Here is a 20,617-nt window from a genome sequence, read left to right as displayed (position 1 = left end):
CCTCCACCTGCACGAATGATGAGAATTGGCATTCTGCTTGATTACTGTGCATCTGTTATGAGCCTCAGAGTGAGTTAAGCAAAAACAAAATAAGCCTCCTAATCGAGGTGAGTCACTTGTACTGTTTTTGAGTCCCAGTGGTATTTTCCTTATTTTTCACCAGCAGGCACATATGCCCCCCAAATTGCAATGATATTTCAAAACAATTTAAATCAAGCTTGATAGCTAATTATCCTAAGGTCATGCTTAAGAACCAAACACTAGGACATCAAAAATCTAAGACTGTCTAAAGGTGAAGAATGCAACATTAATTTTTTCCCATTAAAAAACAAAGGGGGTGGGGAAAGCAAGCTTTTTTATTCCCTGAGAATAACTGGTTTTCAAAAATCATCCAAAATAGACCTCTTAAGACATTTTACCTCTGCTCTGAGTGTTTTAAGCTGGCCCTCTGATTACAAAATGTTCATGTGAAATCTCATCAAGATGCTTTCTTAAGATGAAGAATGTTTTATAAATTGTAATGGCTTTAATCAGCGCCCTCTTTGAAGCTATTTAACTCTATGATGTAGCCCAACCATTGCTTCAATTATGTCATTTATCAACTCTGTATTAATTAGGTATCATTATAGAGATTGATTTATATACTTTTTCACGTCTCTCTCACCAGATGGTATAGCACTCTCCCTCTCTGACACTCCATAAACATCACCTGGATTCACTCATCTCTCTCCCCAGCTGAATGTTTAATCAGCTCTTAGTCATCTTCAAACCAAATTACTCCTCTTCCTCCTCCCCTTCACTACACTCTGTCAATACAGTACACAAAGGCCAAGTGATATAAAACATCAGCCAGTAGTATTTCCAAAGCCAAGCTCTATCAACAACTCATTCCCACCTCAATGAGTTCATACCCAGTGTGGTGATGCAATTTTCACAGTAAAGTGAAGAGAAAGTCTTTTGCTTCCTTAGCTGATTAAAAGTTGCAGTCTGTGTTCAACTATCTGGGGCAATGGAGAAAATAGCTAGGAAAAAATATATGTGTGGCAATGGGAATACAACAAACAATTTGGCCTCCGTAGAGTTACCTTTTGAATTATATTTTATTTGGGCTAATATAAAAATTACTTTGCATTCTTGAGCTTGCATACTGAGAAAGCAGGAGGCAGAAGTCCCAAGGTATACCGCATTGCAAGAAGGCCAGCCTAGAATTTTAAACTGCCTTGGGTGATCTAAAAAGTGGACAACAGAGAAATGGAAATGCTGAACTGTTTTTCTTGCAAAATATAAAGACCAGATTAATGGGACTATCTTACAGTCGCCTCAGACTCAAAATGTCTAGAAACCAAACTGGCCAGTTTTCCTCCAAGCAAGCTCCCTCTCCTGACCCCTACATTTCCTATTCTCCTGTCCCCAAGCTGGGATCCTTAGAGCAAGGATCATCAGCTCAAATATCTATAGGACTCGAATAGGCAACATAAATGAATAAAGTATATAAAAAAGAGGGGAAAACTTGGCAGATAAGAGGGGGGACATCCCATCAACAAGAAGGACTTGGTGGCTAATCTGCTCAGCTGATGTTTGCCCAATGGAACATGCAAGATATATCACTAAATGTGTTTTTCTCTAAAACCACAAATCCTTATTGTTATTTGAAACTTATGATTTTTAAATTTTGGGCTGAACTAAACACAGATTCATCCCATAGATTTTTATCCTTGCCTATCAGCTTGGACCCCTAGTCCTTCCCCCTTTGAATCCAATCAATCCCCAAGTTCTAATGTTTTCATACTATGCCTCCTGCTGATTTCTTTCCATTCCAATTGCCATCATCTATGCCCTCATTACTTCATATCTGCATTATTAGAGGAGTATCCTGTCCTTCCCTCTCCAATGCATGCTATGCACAACGGCCAAATTGATCTTTCTAAAACAGTAGTTCTTAAACTTTAATGAGTATCAGAATCACCTGGAGGGCTTGTTAAACCAGATTACTGGACCCCACCCCTAGCTTTTCTGATACAACAGGTATTAGGTGGGGCCTTATAATTTGCACATCAATAAGCTCCTAGGTAGGTTGATGATGCTATTCCAGGGACCACACTTCAAGAACCACTGCTGTAAAATTCACCCCATATCTTTAACACATTCCATGGTTCCCCATTTCCTCCACATTAAACTTAAAGCTGCCTCATCTGCTGCCCTGAATCTTCAAGCCTAGTCTCTTCCTCTCACCCCAAAATTGCATTTCTCTGATCCCCTAGGAGGCCTGGCTCCAGCTAAACTGATGTGCTTGTGTTTTACCCAAATATATCATGCACTCCTGCCTTGCTTTAATATTTACAGAGAGTCTTTCCACCTCCTTTCTCTTGTTCAATTCTGCCTTTTTATTGAACATACCCCAAATCCACATTGTCAGTGCAACCAACCCCAATCAGACTTCTGTTATCTCCTCTAGATTCCTATAGCATTAGCTCTCCAGGTTGCTTGGTACAATCTAACAGCATGGAAGTTAGAGCCAGAGACTCTGAGTTTGAATCCTGGTTCTTTCAATAGATGTGTAGCATGATAAGCCATTAATCATCCTGAACCTGTCTCTCCTTCAGTAAAAGAGATACCAATACAGTTATCTACTTCTACTGGGTTACATAAAGAATTAATTGAGATAAACTCTTTAACCCTTTAGAATAGTACAAAGTCAGTGCTTAATAAATAGTAATTTCCTTTCTTTATCCCTTTCCCCCAATCATTCCCTTAGCACTAAATATAAAATAAATAATACTAATCGCTTATATGTTCTTACCCCCTTCTCTTTTGGCTACATAAAAATATTTCTTGAGGACAAAAAATATATGGAATTCACCTTAGTAATCCTAGTATTTGGAAATTTCTGAGCAACTGGGAAGCTCTCAAGAAATATGTAGTAAACAATAAGATAAATTTGAGAAATAATGTAAGACAAATAATTCCATAGAGAAGCTTTCCTCTGTGGGACTTAAATATCTAATTAATTGCATTTATTCTTAAAATATATTTCCCATGACAAAAGCAAAGAAAGGTATTTTACTGTCAGAAAACCTAAAAAAGCTCTAATGGGGGGCATCTCAGTTGATAATGGTGATGGAAAGGAGTGTCATTAGAAAAGCATTAATAAAGGGAAGATCTCCTAAAAGTAAAGTTGAGCCCAAGAACACTAATAACGGCAACAATAATGAACCTGGAGACGATGCTGACAACAAGCAATGGACATTTTTTCAGGACATCTATCATGTAACCATTTGACTGCTGCAGATCCAAAATGGCTGATGATATTGATGATTGCACCAAAAAGTGTCCAATCAAACTGGTCACATCAAACTACCCTCCAGGGGATTCTCAAATTTTGAATCCAAGCAGCAACAAATTATTTTTTATATATATACACACACACACATATATATATAAAAAATATATATAGTCTCATATATATATATATATAATGTTCTCTAGTGTTGCTGACTTCTATAATATTTTTAGATGAAATCCAGTATCACCCACTCCCATAGAGGTGAAATGCTTTTCAGAGAGAAGGGAGCTATTTTCCTTAATCAACAACTCAAAACATCTTTGTTCATAAGTGTTGTGGCAGAAGAAAATATATAATCTGGCATATCGGGCATCTGAATATTTTCCTCCAAATACAGAGCAAAGTACCCTAAAAGTTCAAGTTGTTTTAAACTTACTACACATAGGTTACATAGTTTGGACAAAGAGCACCAGGAACTGGGTCAGCTGGTTTGTTGTGAGAGCCCTGCCATGATTTGCTCTACATCCTCAGACAAGTTCATTCCTTCAGTAGACATTTCCTAAGTTATTACCATGTATCAAACATTATATTAGATGATAGGAACCCAGAGGTTAAAAAATACAAGTAACCAATGTCTTTCTAGAATTTAAGAGTCTAATGTGGAGACAGGCAATTGGACAGTATTTCACCAAATTCACTTTCCTTTCACCCTGGACATAAAGATAGGCCAAACTTCCTAGCCTCCATGTAATAGCATTCTGCCCAGTAAAATGTCAGCAGAAGTGAAGTGTGCCATATCCAGGCCTAGATATGGATAACCATGGAAAATCTCCCTCGAGGTTATCGACTTTCTCTCTCTATCCCTTTATGTGCCAGATGAATGCAGAAGACTCTGCAGAGAACTCGGATCTCAAAAATGACAGAGCCACAGATGGAAAGGAGCAGAAGGCCACATTCTGACCACCCCCTTGAAACTATTATGTGAACATGCAAGAGACTCCTATTGTGTGACGTGACTGAGATTTGAAGCTATTTGTTACAACAGTTAGTCTACCAAAGCACGAACCACAACTATTAATACTTCCAAGACATTATGATGCAGAGCATGCAAAGGATGATGTATGTGGAAATACCAAATAAGAGGTAACTCGCCCGAGCTGCAGGTGGATATCAGGGAGGGCTCCCCAGAGGAAAAAACTCGTAAGTATGTGGCAGTGAGAAGGAAAATGGAGGGTTGCAGAGGATAAAGCATATGCAAAGTCACAAAACTTTGAGGAAATGTGGTGCATGGGAAAAGTGTTAGCGATTCCTGACTGCTGGAATATGGAGTCGCTCTGGGAAATGGAGCTGCTCTGTGTGTAACTGTTGAAATGACTGATAAAGAGCAGAACCTAAGAGACTCAGTAACTATTAGAAATGACGGACACGGGAAGAGGAAAAAGCAATAAAGGACCTTTGACTTAGAAGATGAATAATGAGGTCAATTTTGAAAAAAAAATTGAAACTGGAATAGCTATGGAACATCCCAAAGAAGAATCCACAGGCAGGTGAATATATAGGCCTAGAGCTCACAGCAGTGGTGTGGATGGGAGAGGGGGGTTTGGAAAAGGCCACAATGTCGATTGTGGTTGAAGTCACATCTTCACAAGCATGAACCACATTCATAGGAGCATGATGAGGATACTCAGGTCACACAGTCACAGTGAGAAGTCAGAGATATAGGGAAGGAATAGAGAAGAGAGTGAAAAGGTGTAAGCGTGAGAGTGACAGCAAACAAGAAAGAGAGAGAAAACATGCGAAAGAAGTCACGGAAGCCAAAGAGAAGAAATACTGAAAACGGAGTTGATGGAGGCGAGTGCTTCAGAAAAGCGAAGTAAGATGATGACCTGAAAAATGTCCATTAAATTTGACAAGTCGGCAGCTATGTGTGACCTGAACAAGTCCTGTTTCAGTATTGGCAAAAGCCTGGCTATAATAGTCTGAAGAATGAATGAAAGATGAGGAATCAGAGGTAGGAATATAGAATACTCATAAAAAAACTTAGTTCTGAAAACGATAAGCTAGAAGTAGACAAACATAGTTTATCTCGCTTTATTTTAGTTTTTATTTCTCAGGATGCAAGACTTAAATATGTTAATATGTCTAATTGTCTGAACTTTTATTTTCCCTATCAATAAAATAGGGCAATAATGACTACATGAGCCACTGAATTGTTGTCGGAGCAAATAAAGTAACATGTGAAAGAATCTAAAGTACTATGTAAAGTCCAATGTTGTTATGTATTTATAAATGTTGAAAGAATAGAGTTATACAAGTTAAGAGTCCAGTGAAATATGGATTGGCTATAAAATCAGCAAAACATTATAATCAGTCTTAGAGGCTAGCAACAGATTCTGAAATCCCTTGCTGGACAATTCTTCTGGTACTCCTAATTTGTAGCTTGGGTTTCCAGATGTCTTCATTATGCCAGGAAAAAAAACAAAATAAAACAAAAAAAATGCCAATGAATCCTGGCAAATGACTGGGCATTAAGTCATTTGGGAATTTATTAGTCTTATGAGTAGCAGTTCTTAAATAAAGGTTTCTGGCCATCACCCAGTTTCACAAAGCAACAGACCAGCTCCATAATTTAAGTCTCATGACCAGTGAAATCATGGTGAATGGCCACAGCTTGCTGAGTATGTTATATTCCAAGGGGTGATGGAGGTATTATGGGAAGTAAGCTAGCCATTTTAGGACTTCCCTCCTGGGAAGTTTAATCATCCAAAAGAATATGGTCCAATCATTATTTCACTAGTCTTGAAACCTCAAAGACCCCGCAAAGAACATTATTTTTAGCACTATGACATCAGTATAACTAGTCATATAACTTCTAACAAGTAGTTTTAACATGCCCCATCCTCCTCCCCTGGGAAGATATCTTACCCTTGTATAAGGAAAATGTCTCTTTCCTTTTCTCTGTACTTTTGTACAACTACCGTATGACAGGATTTCCTAGCTGCTGACATATGTTCCTCAGTTATTTTTATTTTCAGGGGTGTAGGGTGCTAATTAAGGTCAAGCAGCTGTGTCTCCAGTTCCAAACAGCAATTGTGCAGAATAAGTAAACTTCCCTTTCCAATAGATTTCAGAAATCCAATCTTGAGATCCAAATAAACCCCATCTGCTATTATTTTTGCATTTTAAAAAAATCTTAGACCAGGCTATAACACTTAAGTTACGCTTCTTTTCCCCACGTTTCCCAAATATTTTATCCTTAACGTTTGACACTGCCATAATAGCTATTAAACTAGGTTGAACATCTACATCTCAGTTTTTAGACTTTTTGTCCACTCGAATAATACTGAATTTCATCTTAGGACTAAGGGCCAATGAAGTTCTTTGGCATTACCTCAATCAAGACTACAAAGAAAAAGATAACTCCTATGTTACGCTCAAACAATATTACCAAATATTTATATGGACCTTTGTAGATAATCATTTACAGATAGTTAAGTATCTTTTTCAAGTTGACCTCATTTAATCTCAAAATTATTTTGTACATTTATTATTATTCTTTATCCCTGATTAATAGAAGAAAATTATGAGGCCTAGAGAAGTTTAAGAAACATTCCTAAGACCACATAGTTGTTCAGGAGCAGAGCCAAGTCTGTATCCAAGGTACTCTAATTCCCTAACTCTTCACTATACCATAGATGGCCCCCATCATGTCACCCACTCTCTTTTTACTCTACTTCTCTAGCAACATGGAAAACAGCCTGGCTCCCTCTGAAGTCATTAGGAATCTCTGATGAAATGCAGACATGAACTCAGTTCTTCCTCCAACGAAAATACATAATATATTAGTTATATAAGGAATGTAATGGGATCACTGTGGATGTGGAAAGCTTTAAAGCTTTTTAAAGGAATGCACAAATGATGCTTGGAATCCAGAAAAGCCCAAGAAGACATTACAAACAAATGACCAAATGTGGAATGGGTGGTGGGGATCGGGGGGCGGGGGGAAACTCCATGAACAATAAGTATTTTCATTTGAATGGTTTGTTTTTATTTCATAAGGACTTTTCCTTCAAGGAAAACCCTTGTTTTTGAAAGGAGTTCAAATGATCATTATGACAAACCTGTAGATGGAGAGGGAGGCCACGGATCGAATGAGAGATGCCACAGCCCCGACCTTGGCAGCTTCCACCGCTCCCTGCGTTCGGTATTGCACCGTCCTCGAGTAGTTGATGTAAGGTTGGTTATAAACAACAATCTTCCCTCTTGCTTCTGAGGCCCTTCTCTGCAGTTCATCAAAAGAGGTCACCACCAGAACTTCTGCTGTAATGCCTAGAAATAAAAGTCATGCAAGATTAACTTACAGTTTCCCATCAGCCAGGCTCAATTGGCACATGAAAGGTCACACACATGCTCTTTCTGCTACATCTGGCAAACTGGTATGAGAAGATCAAAGTTTTAGAGCCATTTAGCATGGGAAAGAGATTGTGGGGTTAGCCAACTTCCCAAGAGAGTGAAAATGCATTTAAAATAATACAACATACAAATCGTATGGTTTTTCAACTCACTAGACCAACTGGTATTAAATCACAAACTGCTTGAAACGATAGCTTCTTTTTTAATTCTTTCCCACCCTGAGAAGTCACACATTTCACAGAATGATGCTAGTCATTTATTTTTAAAAATGCATTTCAGAAAGCTCTCCTTAGGATTAATGAAACACATATTAATCTTTTTATAAAACTATTTTGATATGTTGCTAAACAACCTACAACAACATCACACAAAGGATGCCAGTGTGTGAAGAATACTCTTAGAAGCCAATGTTCTTCATAAATCAAACTTTTAACAAATGGTTAATGTAACCTCTCTCAAGAACCACAAAAAGTAAGCTTTCCCTCCTCCTTTGTATAAAAACATGCTTGAAGAGTGGAAACTTCCCATGCCTCCCAATTTACGGTACTTGTTCATCACTAAACACATCATTATTTTTCAAATAAAAATTTTGAAGATGTTGTGTAATGGCGCTATAATCCTGTTGTCTTGGTTAGAAGAGATGTCCCTTCGTTTCTTATACCATAACACTTGCCCACATCTTCCTGATTAGGGAACAGGGTTTCACATCTTCCAAGAAATCATTCAAAATGTGCCAGACCATTGAAGATCCAAATTGATGGAGTAGTTAGAGTAACAAGGAAAAAATACTTGGCAACAAAGGCCAGAGGCAGTGGCTAAATATATCTAAAAGAAAGTAGTGGTAGGCGCCTAATGTTTTGTGACTTTAGCCATGCAATCATGAAGTATGTCAGTAAAAAACCAAGTATCAACATATATTTCCATATTTCCTTAATATTAAAAGCTAGAGAACTAAGTTTTTCTGAAAGCTTAACAAATGTTAACTGTTACTTGGAAAATCCTTTTAAAATGCACTACAGGTATGCAAGAATTTTTGCTTTCAATATAGGCCTCATCATAATGGGCCCTTTGGGCTGGCTACTCCCCTGGTACCATGATCCAGACTGAATTTCTATTTTCACTTTAAAGTGATTGGCTACAGATCTATAGGTATGTCTTCACCAACACTGAGAACTCAATTTATAGTCTAAAAGAAGCAATGTATAATTATGGAAAGTAAGGAAACCACTAGCTTTTTCATATAATATGCATGCATAAAAATACAAATAAGAGTTTGGCTAGACAGATTTTGAGATTCATACATTTCTGAAACCTGGAGTTACCTTGAAATTTGACTGGTGTTATTGTTGGCATAGTATGGGAACTTGGCTGATGGTTTTCAGCTGTTCCTAATGAATAACAGGTTCGATGGTCCACTCAAGGGATGTGGCAACAATGGGGTAATTTTGGCATCTGGATTGGAGCCAATAGAAATGAAGCCAAATTTCTATAAATTTTCATAGGCCACTGTGAAATTAAAGTCATATGAGGGTGGTACTTCATTATGGTCTATGCTTCCATTCGAGTTTTTTTTTTTTTTAAACAAACAAGAGCGTGGAGTCCTAAAGTGCCAAAACCTAACCTAGACACCACAGTTGCCAATGCAAATCACTAGCAGCAGCTATAGGTCAAAACCTATCACTGTGAACTTGGAAAAAGAGTTTAAATTAATCTCTTTTGCTGAAAACTCACAGTCATCTCTGATTCCTCTGTCTCCTTTATCCCCCACATCTAATCAATCCCCCAATACTGATAATTTTGCTCCTTAGAAATCAATACCAATTGAAATCATGAACTCTGTTCAACCCCCTTACACTCTCACAGCAGGCCCTCATTACCTCTCTTTTGAACTGTAACAGGTCTCTACTCTCTGGCCCTCCCATACCACTGGTGTCCCAGCCTTCAGCCTGGCTCCCTTTTACCTTCACAGAGCTGCCAGAGTGAACAAGTCAAACTATTGAAGAGTCAGATCTGCCCCTGGCACCATCACCGATCCCTCTTCCCCATTTCCACCTCTGCTGAAAACCCATCATTTCCACATCCAAAGTCTGCCTACCTGTAACACTGGCTCCCATCTATTTTACTTTTATTTTTTGTGACTCCTTTCTATTTTATTTTATTTATTTTATGCTATTTTATTTTATTTATTGAAACAGAGCCTTGCTCTGTCATCCAGGCTGGCGTGCAGTGGTGCAATCTTGGCTCATTGCAACCTCCGCCTCCCAGGTTCAAATGATTCTCTGGTCTCAGACTCCTGAGTAGCTGGGATTACAGGTGCCCGCCACCATACCCAGCTATTTTTTGTATTTTTAGTAGAAATGGGGTTTCACTATGTTGGCCAGGCTGGTCTTGAACTCCTGATTTCAGGTGATCTGCCCACCTCGACCTCCCAAAGTGCTAGGATTACAGGTGTGAGCCACCATGCCTGGCCTACTCCCTTCTATTTTAGACTTTATCAATAATAAACTTGAAAGTTCCCACTCTCACGCCATGCCATTTCACTCTTCAGTGTCTGTGTTCATGCTGTAGTACATCATATTTTGTTGACCTCCTTTTCCCACCTTCATCAGGTGACCAGTGCCTATGTATCCCTCAAGATTCCATTCAAGAATCACTTCTTTAGGGAGCATTCCCTGGCCTCTTGTCTCCTGTAACATCAGGGAAGCCTGGATCAGGTACTGCCCTCCTCTGGATTTTCAGGGTACCTGGGACATATCTGGGAACTGAATTAATGAAATTCTCTCTACCCCTTAAACTGTAATTTCCTCAATTTGGGTCCATGTTCATTTTTGTTTGTGTGTCAAGGGACTAACCCAGTGCCTGGAGTACATGTAGCCAGTTGGTCGTTAAGCACCCCTTGAGTTGTGCTGCTCTAAATAAGAGACTGATGACTGGATCTAAAGCATTTCCATGAATGTTCAATTTTACCTTTAAAGTTTGATAGCCCTTCTCCCATAAGAACCCAGCAGTCTGATTCCCTTACACCTACAGTACAGCTGCAGAACAATAACCAAGCAAAAGAGGCCTTGGGGCACTCAGAATAGAAATAAAAATTCCAAGTACAAAAATTTGAACACAAGAAAGTGCTTCTGATCTCTTAGAGCATGGTTACCCTTACTTTACACAAAATCCTACATCTGGCATTTAAACCTATCAGCTATGAGAAACAACAAATCAAAAAGAGGAAATAAGGTCTGAAAACTGACAACAGTACCACAAAAAACAATGTTGGAGTCAGAAACATATAAAATAACTAACACTGAAAGAACTTTCTGCAGTGATAGAAATGTTTGATATCTGTGCTAACACAGTAGCCATTAGCCACATGTGGCTATTGACCACTTGAAATGTGACTAGAGTGACTAGGAATCTGAATTTTTAATGTCATTTAATTTCAATTAATTTGTATGTACATTTAAATAGCCACATGTGGGTAGAACTCACAATGACTGCAGGCTCAGGCCATTGCATAGGACAAATAGATGACAGCATCTCTTTTGGCCCTGAGGGACTTGCTTCATGAAAGTCCCATAACAAATTGAGTCATGGTGATGACTTCCTCCAGCAGTCACAGACAAGGTGGGCCACTGTATTCAGTAGCCATTGTTTGGGAAGGCAGGTGTGTACAAAATACTTAAAGAAGATTTTTGCTCAAATGGAGTAAAATAAAACTAGACCACCTAGAAAATTTTACTCTTCTATATCAGTTTGTGTTTTGACACCTTACACCAAAGGGAATATTCATGCTTGCCTACAAATCAGCAAGCTCTTACTCTTACCTCTCATCACCCTTCTTCCCATCCTCCCGTTCCAAAAGATAGTTCAGGAAAACCTCTAAGAACACAAAACCAGTGTCATATTCACAATAAGGCCCACTCTAACTTCCCTATTAATAATTGCAACTCACTCCCAACATCCTATCCCTCTTAGCTTGTTTAATTTTTTTACAGCATTTATCAGTTTCCAGTTGTACCCCTACAATAATGTAAGTTCCAAGTGCCTGAAATAGTGCCTAGCACACAATATGTGAAACACACACACACAAACACATACCCACAACCCACTGAATGAACGAAGAGAAACCGAAAAAATAAAGTATAATACCCCATCCCTGCTCACTCTCCAGAAATGTATACTTCCAAGGAAGTGTTTCTATAGGTCAGAATAATTGATGATAATAATAATAATAGCTATATTTGAATGTCCATTGTTTACACTAATATTCACAGCAACTCTGCAAAGTAGTTATCATGAGGAGACTGAGGTGCAGAGAAGAAATTTCACATAACTGCTAGATGCTGAAGCTGAGATTTGTAACTATTGGATATCTGAATCCAGGGGTCATGTTCTTCCCATTAACTGCATTGTTATCTTCTTTCACAAATGTAACATATATCAAAAGAAAATCTCGGCATTTTCATTTTAAGAGGAATTAGGAAGGAAAACAAATAGGTATATAAAAGTCTGCCTAAGTTGTCAGCAATTCTTTTCCTTAATCTACAAGAATCTTGCTCATCGATCAGGGTGCTGTTATCACACTAGGTCCCAATCTCTTAATAAGGGAGTTGGGAGGGGTGTTTCCCTCTAGAATGGGAGTCATCAGACTGTTAGAGTAATGAAAAGGATTGTAATAGCTAATTTCTGAAGAGAATGTGGGACTGAAGCTAAAAATACTCATTATAAAGTAACTCTTTTGGCTACAGTCTATTATATCACAAAAATATTATAAAAATCCTCAGGTTCCTTTCTATCTTCCACACCCAATTTTCAAAACCGATCAAGTTTTTTAAGCCACTTAACCTGTGTGTAATTACTACTGTGGTCTCCTAGCACAGACAACAGATGTTGACTGCTGTGGTATTGGCGCGGATCATCTATTCTATAGAGAATTTGATAAACAGACTCCAATCTCAGTCTCTTCTGATTTGATTCTTCCCCCAAACAGTTAAGAATAAGAAGATAATGAAATAATCTTACAACATTTTCTACCATTAAAATAAAAAGACTTACAGACAGAAAAAGGTGTCTATGGGTTCAATTTAATGCGGTATGTTTTAGAAAATTGATTCTGATTTCAGAAGTCTTAATCCTTGAACAGGAAATAGTCTAGCCCTACCCAAAAGGAAACCTAGCTTTCTACTCTTATCACATAATCTTCTATTGTATGCACTATGCAAGATAAATAGGTCCATGGAATGGCTGATTTTTCCAGAACTCAGAGTCATGGAGAAGAGAAAACAATTGTTCTGGGAAACTCAGTGTGTTGGCCTGAAGTGGTAAGGAAACTGCAAATTCATAGAAGGCAGATAAAGGAACATCACAACAGTTCATTCTGAGTGTCAATTTGTTTATGGAGAATATTGTTATTGTGCAATGTCCTTTTTGTGGAAGAATATGCCTTACAGATCCAAATTAATTCAACAAATGTATGGACTTCCTACTAGACCAAAACTTCATGCTGGGCAATGTGGACAATAGGAAGATGAGGAAATTCCAGTACTATCCTTAAGGATTGTATAATCTGGAGGAGAAAAAAAATAGGTAAACAATAACTTTAAAAAGAACACAGTCACAGCACTAAATGAAAGTACAAAGTATAATTCCATGAAATAACATTAATCAGCATTAATTCTGACTAAAGGAAGAAACTAGGAAGTTTCCTATAAAGAAGAAACTTTAAGGCAGCTTTAGAAGATTTCAGTAGCCTGAAAATGAGGGAAGGACATTCTCAGGTAGAGAACAAAGAAGAGAAGACAAAAATAGATGAAACATCTGTTCGTTTACAATGACTAGGAGGCTTCCTGCCAGGACCCAAAACAGACAGCGGGACACTCTATGATCTTCCAACTTTTAACCAACGTATGTATGGGCCTCCATCTTCATTCTGTGAATTCCAGGAAGAAAAGGAAAACAGTGTCTTAGAATAAATTTTCAGGGAAAAAAATTAAAACTCAGCTACTAGTTGAGAGAAAGAGGAACAAGGGGCAAAGTGCAACTCCAAGTGATAACTGAAGGCACATGACCCATCCTCTCCGGACTGTGTCTCCTGAGATCTGGCTCAAATTAAACCTTCTCTGTTGGCCTTGTGAGAGAGCCCAGACCCCACTGCATCAAAATCCATGGGTACAATAAATTATCATGATCTCTAGAGAGCCAGCTGCCTGCCCTGTTGGGTGGTGTGCTGAGAGCCACTTGCTGTACTGAAACCTGAGGACAAGCCACAAGCAAAGTGTCCTGTCTACTTTGCCTTCTAAAATACTGAGTTTATACAGAGACTTTTGTTGTTTAGTGGAGAGGTGCCTATCACAGGCCCATTATGTTCAATTCAACATGAAATGTAGGACACTCCAGTTGTATAAGAACCCAACTAGCAATAAGCAGCCATAAGCATAGACCGCTTCTGGTCCTTAGAAATTGGATTGCCTTAAAATCCAAACTGTTCCCATTGTTTTTGCAGCAGCATGAACAGGCACTCAGACTTGAGTACCTTGATTTCTTTTAGTAATTATCACAGAGAACATTTATACTCCAAAACATGAGGTATACTCTTTTCCAGAAACAACTTGTTTTGAATATGGTTGCTTTGATGCATGGTTGACATGGTGGTTGCTTTCTCTCTAATCACTGGGTGTTTCCTTGTGAAGGTGACTAATGTGAGTGAGTGAGGGAGGACTTTCATGAAAACCACTGTCATCTAACCTGGTAAAGTCAGCGGCAGGAAGAAACAATGCACCTCAGTCAGCTTCAAGCGGTATTTTCAGGGGAAAATCCAGGCATGGCAATGGGTGGGATACAGAGGTGAGTTGCCAGCTACAGTAGACTAAAATGGGCTAGTTATCATGGTCTGGGGTTCACAGCTGGCTTCCCTGGGAAGCTGGGATGGGAAAAATGGGTGCCAACTTGTATTAAGACTTGTATTAAGGACTTTGGGTGACGATAGGGAAGTCAGACAAATTCACATTCACAGTTGAAAATGTCACTAGGCTCAGCTTGAGGAAAGGCTTGGAGGAGGTCAGAAAAGGTACAGAGGACTGTTGAAAGCACTACTGCCACATTCTGGGCAAGAGGTGACAGTGGCTTAGACTGGGACAGGGCAGTGGAGATAAAGCATAGTAGGCCACTTTGAGTAACCACATGATGACACACCGTTTACTGCAGTGGGGTTTTATACTCCAGTAAGCATAGTGCCCAAACTGTGTAATGATTGTTTTATGAGGGAAAGTTTTATATAAACTGAAATTTAGTGATCAGATCATTCAAAACTAAGAAGACATTTCCAAAAATTTTAAGCTGAATATTTTCAGTGAAACAAGTCAACATCTTATTCTGTAATTATTTAAAAAAAAACCAGAGTATTTATTACATTATGCATTATTCAATATATGCTTAAGGCAGGTGATTTATTTGTCAATAACAAGAAGTGGCTATCATTACATACCCTGGCTTGAATGCTGGCTATAAAGCTCACCAGCCTTTTGATCCTGAATAAGCTACTTCATATTTTTGTCCTGTAAAATGGGAATCACAATAATATTGGCATCACCAGGCTTCTTGTAACCATCATATGAGATAATGGTGGTAAAATTGCTCTATGTTCCATAAAGCACTATAAGACAAAGGTAGTTATTTAAGGGCTCTGGACATATATTTAGTGGGCATAAGCAATAAGTATCTGGTTTATTTAATATTTCACTTCAAGCCAAATTACCAGGAATAAAACAAAGTGGATATGACTTCAGTAAATATCAAGCCTACTTGGCTCAGAGCAGAGCTATTCCTTATAACATCAGACAGCTCCAGTTTTTAGTAAAGCAATAATTTAGGTCCTATATCATAAAGATCCTACATCAGGCTGGACAGAAAAGTAGAGTAGGCTCCATGGGTCTACTTGGCAGCCAAGAGTACAGAGGAAATAATGGAGGCGTGGATGAGAGAAGCAAGGAAGGGAGTTTTTGGAGGAAAAAACAGCAGAAGAATATGGCGTAAGAGAAAAATATACCAGTAGCCCTGTCCAAAACAGACCTATGACGTATGTTCCATTACTTCCTCTCAAAACTTATGCCCACTCATTGCCTTGTAAACTGCAATATCTCAGTCAAAGACACTGACCCTGGACTTGGCCAAGAGACTTTCTCTGGCCAACAGAATGGGAATATGCATGATATACAGTCACAATTGAGCAGGAGCTTTAAGGACCATTGCAAGATTTGGCATTGTCTCTAAGAAAATGTGGTACATATACACCATGGAATACTATGCAGCTATAAAAAGGAATGAGATCATGTCCTTTGCAGGGTTATGGATAGAGCTGGAAGTCATTATCCTCAGCAAACTAATGCAGAAACAGTAAATCAAATACTACATGTTCTCACTTACGAGTAGGAACTGAACAATGAGAACACATGGACACAGGGAGGGGAATAACACACACTGGGGCCTATTGTGGGGTGGAGTACAGGGAGTGAGAGCATTGGGAAAAATAGCTAATGCATGCTGGACTTAATACCTAGGTAATGGGTTGATAGGTGCAACAAACCACCATGGCACACATTCACCTATATTAATAAACCTGCATGTCCTACACATGTACCCCAGAACTTAAAAAGAAAAAAGAAGCCTCCTAGTCGCTTCACTCTCCTGCCCTCAGCGAGGAGAATGGCACGCCCCAGATGAAAGCTGCTCCTTCTGTCTGCATTCTGGGGTAAAAAAAGATACCTGAGACAGGAGCAAAGGCACTATTAACTGGCAGATATATATATGTATATATATATGGAACAAGAATTAAAGCTTGGTTTTTGTGAACCACCGAGATTTTGGAGGTCGTTTGTTACCACAGCATTACTGAGTGAAAACTGACTAATTCAGGGGCTCTGAATTTAAAGTTTCTATCAAAGTTTTTCGCAATCTATGGCTGACTGATAGAAGATATAGAATGAATATATGTGATATCTTAGGGAAGATTGTTCAGTGAAAATTAGATAACTACTTCTTCCTCCTATCACACATCAAAATGATCAACACCAAACAGCAGGAAACAAACAAATCTGTACACCTATAGACTAAATGACAAAGAATTTTAAATAGGAGATAAACTCAAAATCATTAAAACACAGTATTGGCACCCAATGTCATTTCTAAATAAAACAAGCAGCAATTACTAATGGCTAAATAAAACAAACATCTTTTTTTCTTTTTTTTTTTTTTAGAGCAATATTCACTTTTATTCCATTTAAAGTAATGTTTACAAAATACTGAGGTCTCCTAGTGTTAGTGAGGTTATTCCCTCAAAATCAGTGCCTATGTGACTCTGAACAATATCCGTCTCCAGCTTTCCACTGTTCCAGAATCACATTTTCCCCAAATTAATGTGAATTGTTAAGAAGTTTTTCTATTTTGTTATACCCATAAGGGAGAGAGAGAAAAACAATTTTTTATTAGTCTCAGATTATATTAGTCCCGCGTTTTTGGAGGTAACAAACCTGCACGTTATGCACATGTACCCTACAACTTAAAGTACAATAATAATAAATAAATTAAAAAAAAAAACAAGCAAGCAGGTGAAACATATCGTTAAATTGAAAGTAAAGGAGACTTCATTATGTTCTTCGGGCCTCAGACATTTGTATATTATCTGACATTAAGACAATTTATTTAAGGTCTGCATTATCTTTCCCTTACTTTTAAGGGTTAAGCTTGGGTGTTATATATATTTGGAAATTTATTTTTCCAAATAAGGATATTAAATAAATGATTATTTAATTATAAGTTACAATCATCATCACTTCATAAGGCGTAAATTTACCAACAAACATCTTTAATAATTCTATACACACTCCATAGATTTCACTATTTCATCCCTAAATGCATTTGCTTTCTAAATTCCATCTTTACAAACTAAGGGCAAAAATGATAGAAACTAGTGTGCTTATGTTTGTAGCAAGTACAAAATGTTATTACAGTGCTATATTAGAGGGCTAAAATAACTATGAAAACGGTATAACGAACTGGGCTTTTTTACGTAGCTATGCTTAAAATGTTAAGTGTGTCTTATGTTCTTCTTAGAGAAGTAAAACTTGGGTAAAACTACTGTAACAAAACAGAATTTCTACCCTAAGTAATGATAAACTTGGCTCAGTTTCACATGATTCAATACGACATAATTTGTTACTAGAAGATTCTAGAGACACGGGTTAAATATCGGAACCATATGAATTACATGAACATTTTCTGGATTTCATTTTATGAAAGTGCATTGGCTAGATGGGCACAAATCCAATTATTGATGTTAATTCTGTTACAATTAAAAGCCAGTACCATATAGCTTTAAGGAGGAGAGAGTAAGGGCATTAGTCACATTTTATAGGTGAGAAAATGGAGGCACAAACAGGCTCAAATATCTTACCAAACTAGAAAGTGACAGAGCTTGGATTTGAATCCAAGTCAGACCAACTCCAAACCCATGGTGTCAGCTTCATCTTCAAAATCTGTGTGGCATTCTCCCCCAAAACATCTGCAGGCTCTCCTAGACCTTACATCCTAACTATAGGCCCAGGGAAAGAGAAAGTGTCTTTTCCAGAAGTTCCCACAGCAAAGACAGAGGAGACTTCATTTTTTTTCAGAAGCCCGTTCAAGATTCATGAGTTACATGCCCACTCATAAATCTAATACCATGGCCGTAGGAAAGGGCTATGCTGACTACCTTAAGCCAAGCAAAGCCATTCCACCCCCAGACCTGGGTAAGGGGCCAATTCTACCCAAATCACATAGCTTGGAGTGGGCCAACGCTGTAGTTCCCCAAAGAGAATAAAAATGGATCCTGGGTACTGAACAACAGATGGCCACCACAGGGGATGTCCCTTGATATTGCCACAATTTGTAGCACAATGCTTTTTGCATATTTTGAATGCAATGTGCTTGCTGAACTCAATTGAATTAAATATCCCATATTGTTCATGATCCACTTTAGCAGGGCAAAGAGCCTCCTGGGCCATTTATCCCCAACCACTGAAATCAACAAAATGAATAGGAAGTTTTTAATAAGCTTTTGATGAGCTACCAATTAAGAAAACCAGGCATCCATTTAACAACAATAATAATTTATTAATCCACACCAGAAACTTAGGCACAAATGCTATGGTAATAGAAATATTATTGCTATAGGAGTTCGGAGCTTGATTCATTCCCAAGAATCCATGTGGACCATTTGTAATCCCCGAGCCATATTTAAAACCACTATTCTATCTATACGATTTTGTCATGGAGTCCAAAACTTTAAACATTTGCAGAATTTCCATTGGATTGTAGAGTAAGGATTTCAAATATTTCAATAAAAAACATGATGTATGTATAGATTCAATATAAATTTAAGAGGTAAAAGGTGATAATTCTTCAGTTTAAAAGACTTGTGTGAAACTAATGATAACAGAAATAGCTATTCTATGTGTACTCTGGCCAGGAACCATGAAAAGGTCTTAACATGAATTATTTCACGTAATCCTTATGTCCCTATGTGGTAGGTATTACTGCCACCCATCAGTAAAAATATTGACATGAAAACTTAGACCTGACCTAGGTCACATAGTGTGGTTGGTAGTACATCTAAAATTCAAACACAGACCTATCTGATGGAGACCTATTTCTAACAGAAAGAGACGGAGAGACAGCAACAGTACTACTGATCATTGAATCCTCATCTGATTATTCATCCATACATTTTATCTACAAGATGCCTAAATACTAGACACATAAAATGTTTTAGAGGCCACCTCCACTAAGAGTTTTAGCATATTATCTTACACAGCACAATGCATTTACTAGCTGCCACATAGATAATAATTGTTGCTGAGTGGTCCTTAAATGTATATTTTAATCTTCCCCTCTTTGTTTAACCTAGTATAAAAGTTATAGTAAAACTGTCTCATCAAGCAGGTTTATCTGATGGTCACTTCAGGGAAGATTTAATTAAATAATAATAGTAAGGAACTACCATTTACATAGGTCTTACAATATGCCAGGCACTGTTCTAAATATTTTACTTACATTAACTCAGTGGATTCTCTCGACAGCCCTATAATGTAGGCACTTTTTAAAATCACCTTCATTAAGTATAAAATACTTTATTTATAACTGTGTTTTACTTATTTCCTGACTTATTACCAAAGGAATTTGAAGACACTTGCAAAATTACACCGAAGAAAATAAAAAGAAAGGAAGAAGGTAAAGAAAGAAAGGAAGAAGGTATAGTAAAATAAAATAATGCTACAGATAATATTATCAGAAAAAATATCCATCAAAAGATTTGTATTGTTGCTGGAGAGGACCATAAATTTAGCTACAAACTGCCTAGCAAACAAAGCAAAAAGCAAAACATAATCAGGCAGAAGATTCACAATGTCCATAATAGGAAAACAAACCAGTTGCTTAAGAGTAGCACAAATTTCCCATAAGAAAGTTATTTTCCTACAAGAAAATTATATAATAAAAAATGCCATGTGATACAATAATGTACAAAAGTCCATTTCTACCATGAGTATAAAATGTGGAATATAACTCCTCTTCATCCTTCCATTTCCATTTTCTCCCTCTCCCTCAGTAATAACAGTTTTAATTTTGCTGGGAAGATGACTGTCTAGAGTTTTAAAAAGACCCCATTTCCCAGCTTCTCTGTAGCTAGATGTGGCCATGTTATTTAAAGGGGGAGGCATGTCTTTATCCTGGTCACTCAAATGCAGATGTAAGAAGCTATCCTGGATGATGAGGTAGGCTTGGAAAGGAACATCTGGACAGCAGAATCTGGGTTGCTAACACTCTGGTGCATAGTTATCTATAATTTCATATGACAGAGAAAGAAACTTCTATGGTGTGTAAGCTACTATTGTTTTG

At 37.8% G+C, this 20,617-nt stretch overlaps 1 protein-coding gene across 1 annotated transcript in view; it reads right to left on the bottom strand.

Moving 5' to 3' along the window:
* The window catches only part of CPQ (carboxypeptidase Q), a 528,839-nt gene that overhangs the window by 315,989 nt on the left and 192,233 nt on the right, over nucleotides 1-20,617 (bottom strand). The window contains exon 3 of the mRNA XM_025393809.1: nucleotides 7,405-7,612. Within this exon, the coding sequence (XP_025249594.1) occupies nucleotides 7,405-7,612 (208 nt within the window). The remainder of the gene's footprint in view (nucleotides 1-7,404; nucleotides 7,613-20,617) is intronic.

The sequence above is a fragment of the Theropithecus gelada genome, chromosome 8, assembly GCF_003255815.1.
Source record: "Theropithecus gelada isolate Dixy chromosome 8, Tgel_1.0, whole genome shotgun sequence".
Taxonomy (NCBI): Eukaryota; Metazoa; Chordata; class Mammalia; order Primates; family Cercopithecidae; genus Theropithecus; species Theropithecus gelada.
This window is presented reverse-complemented; position numbering and strand designations above follow the sequence as displayed.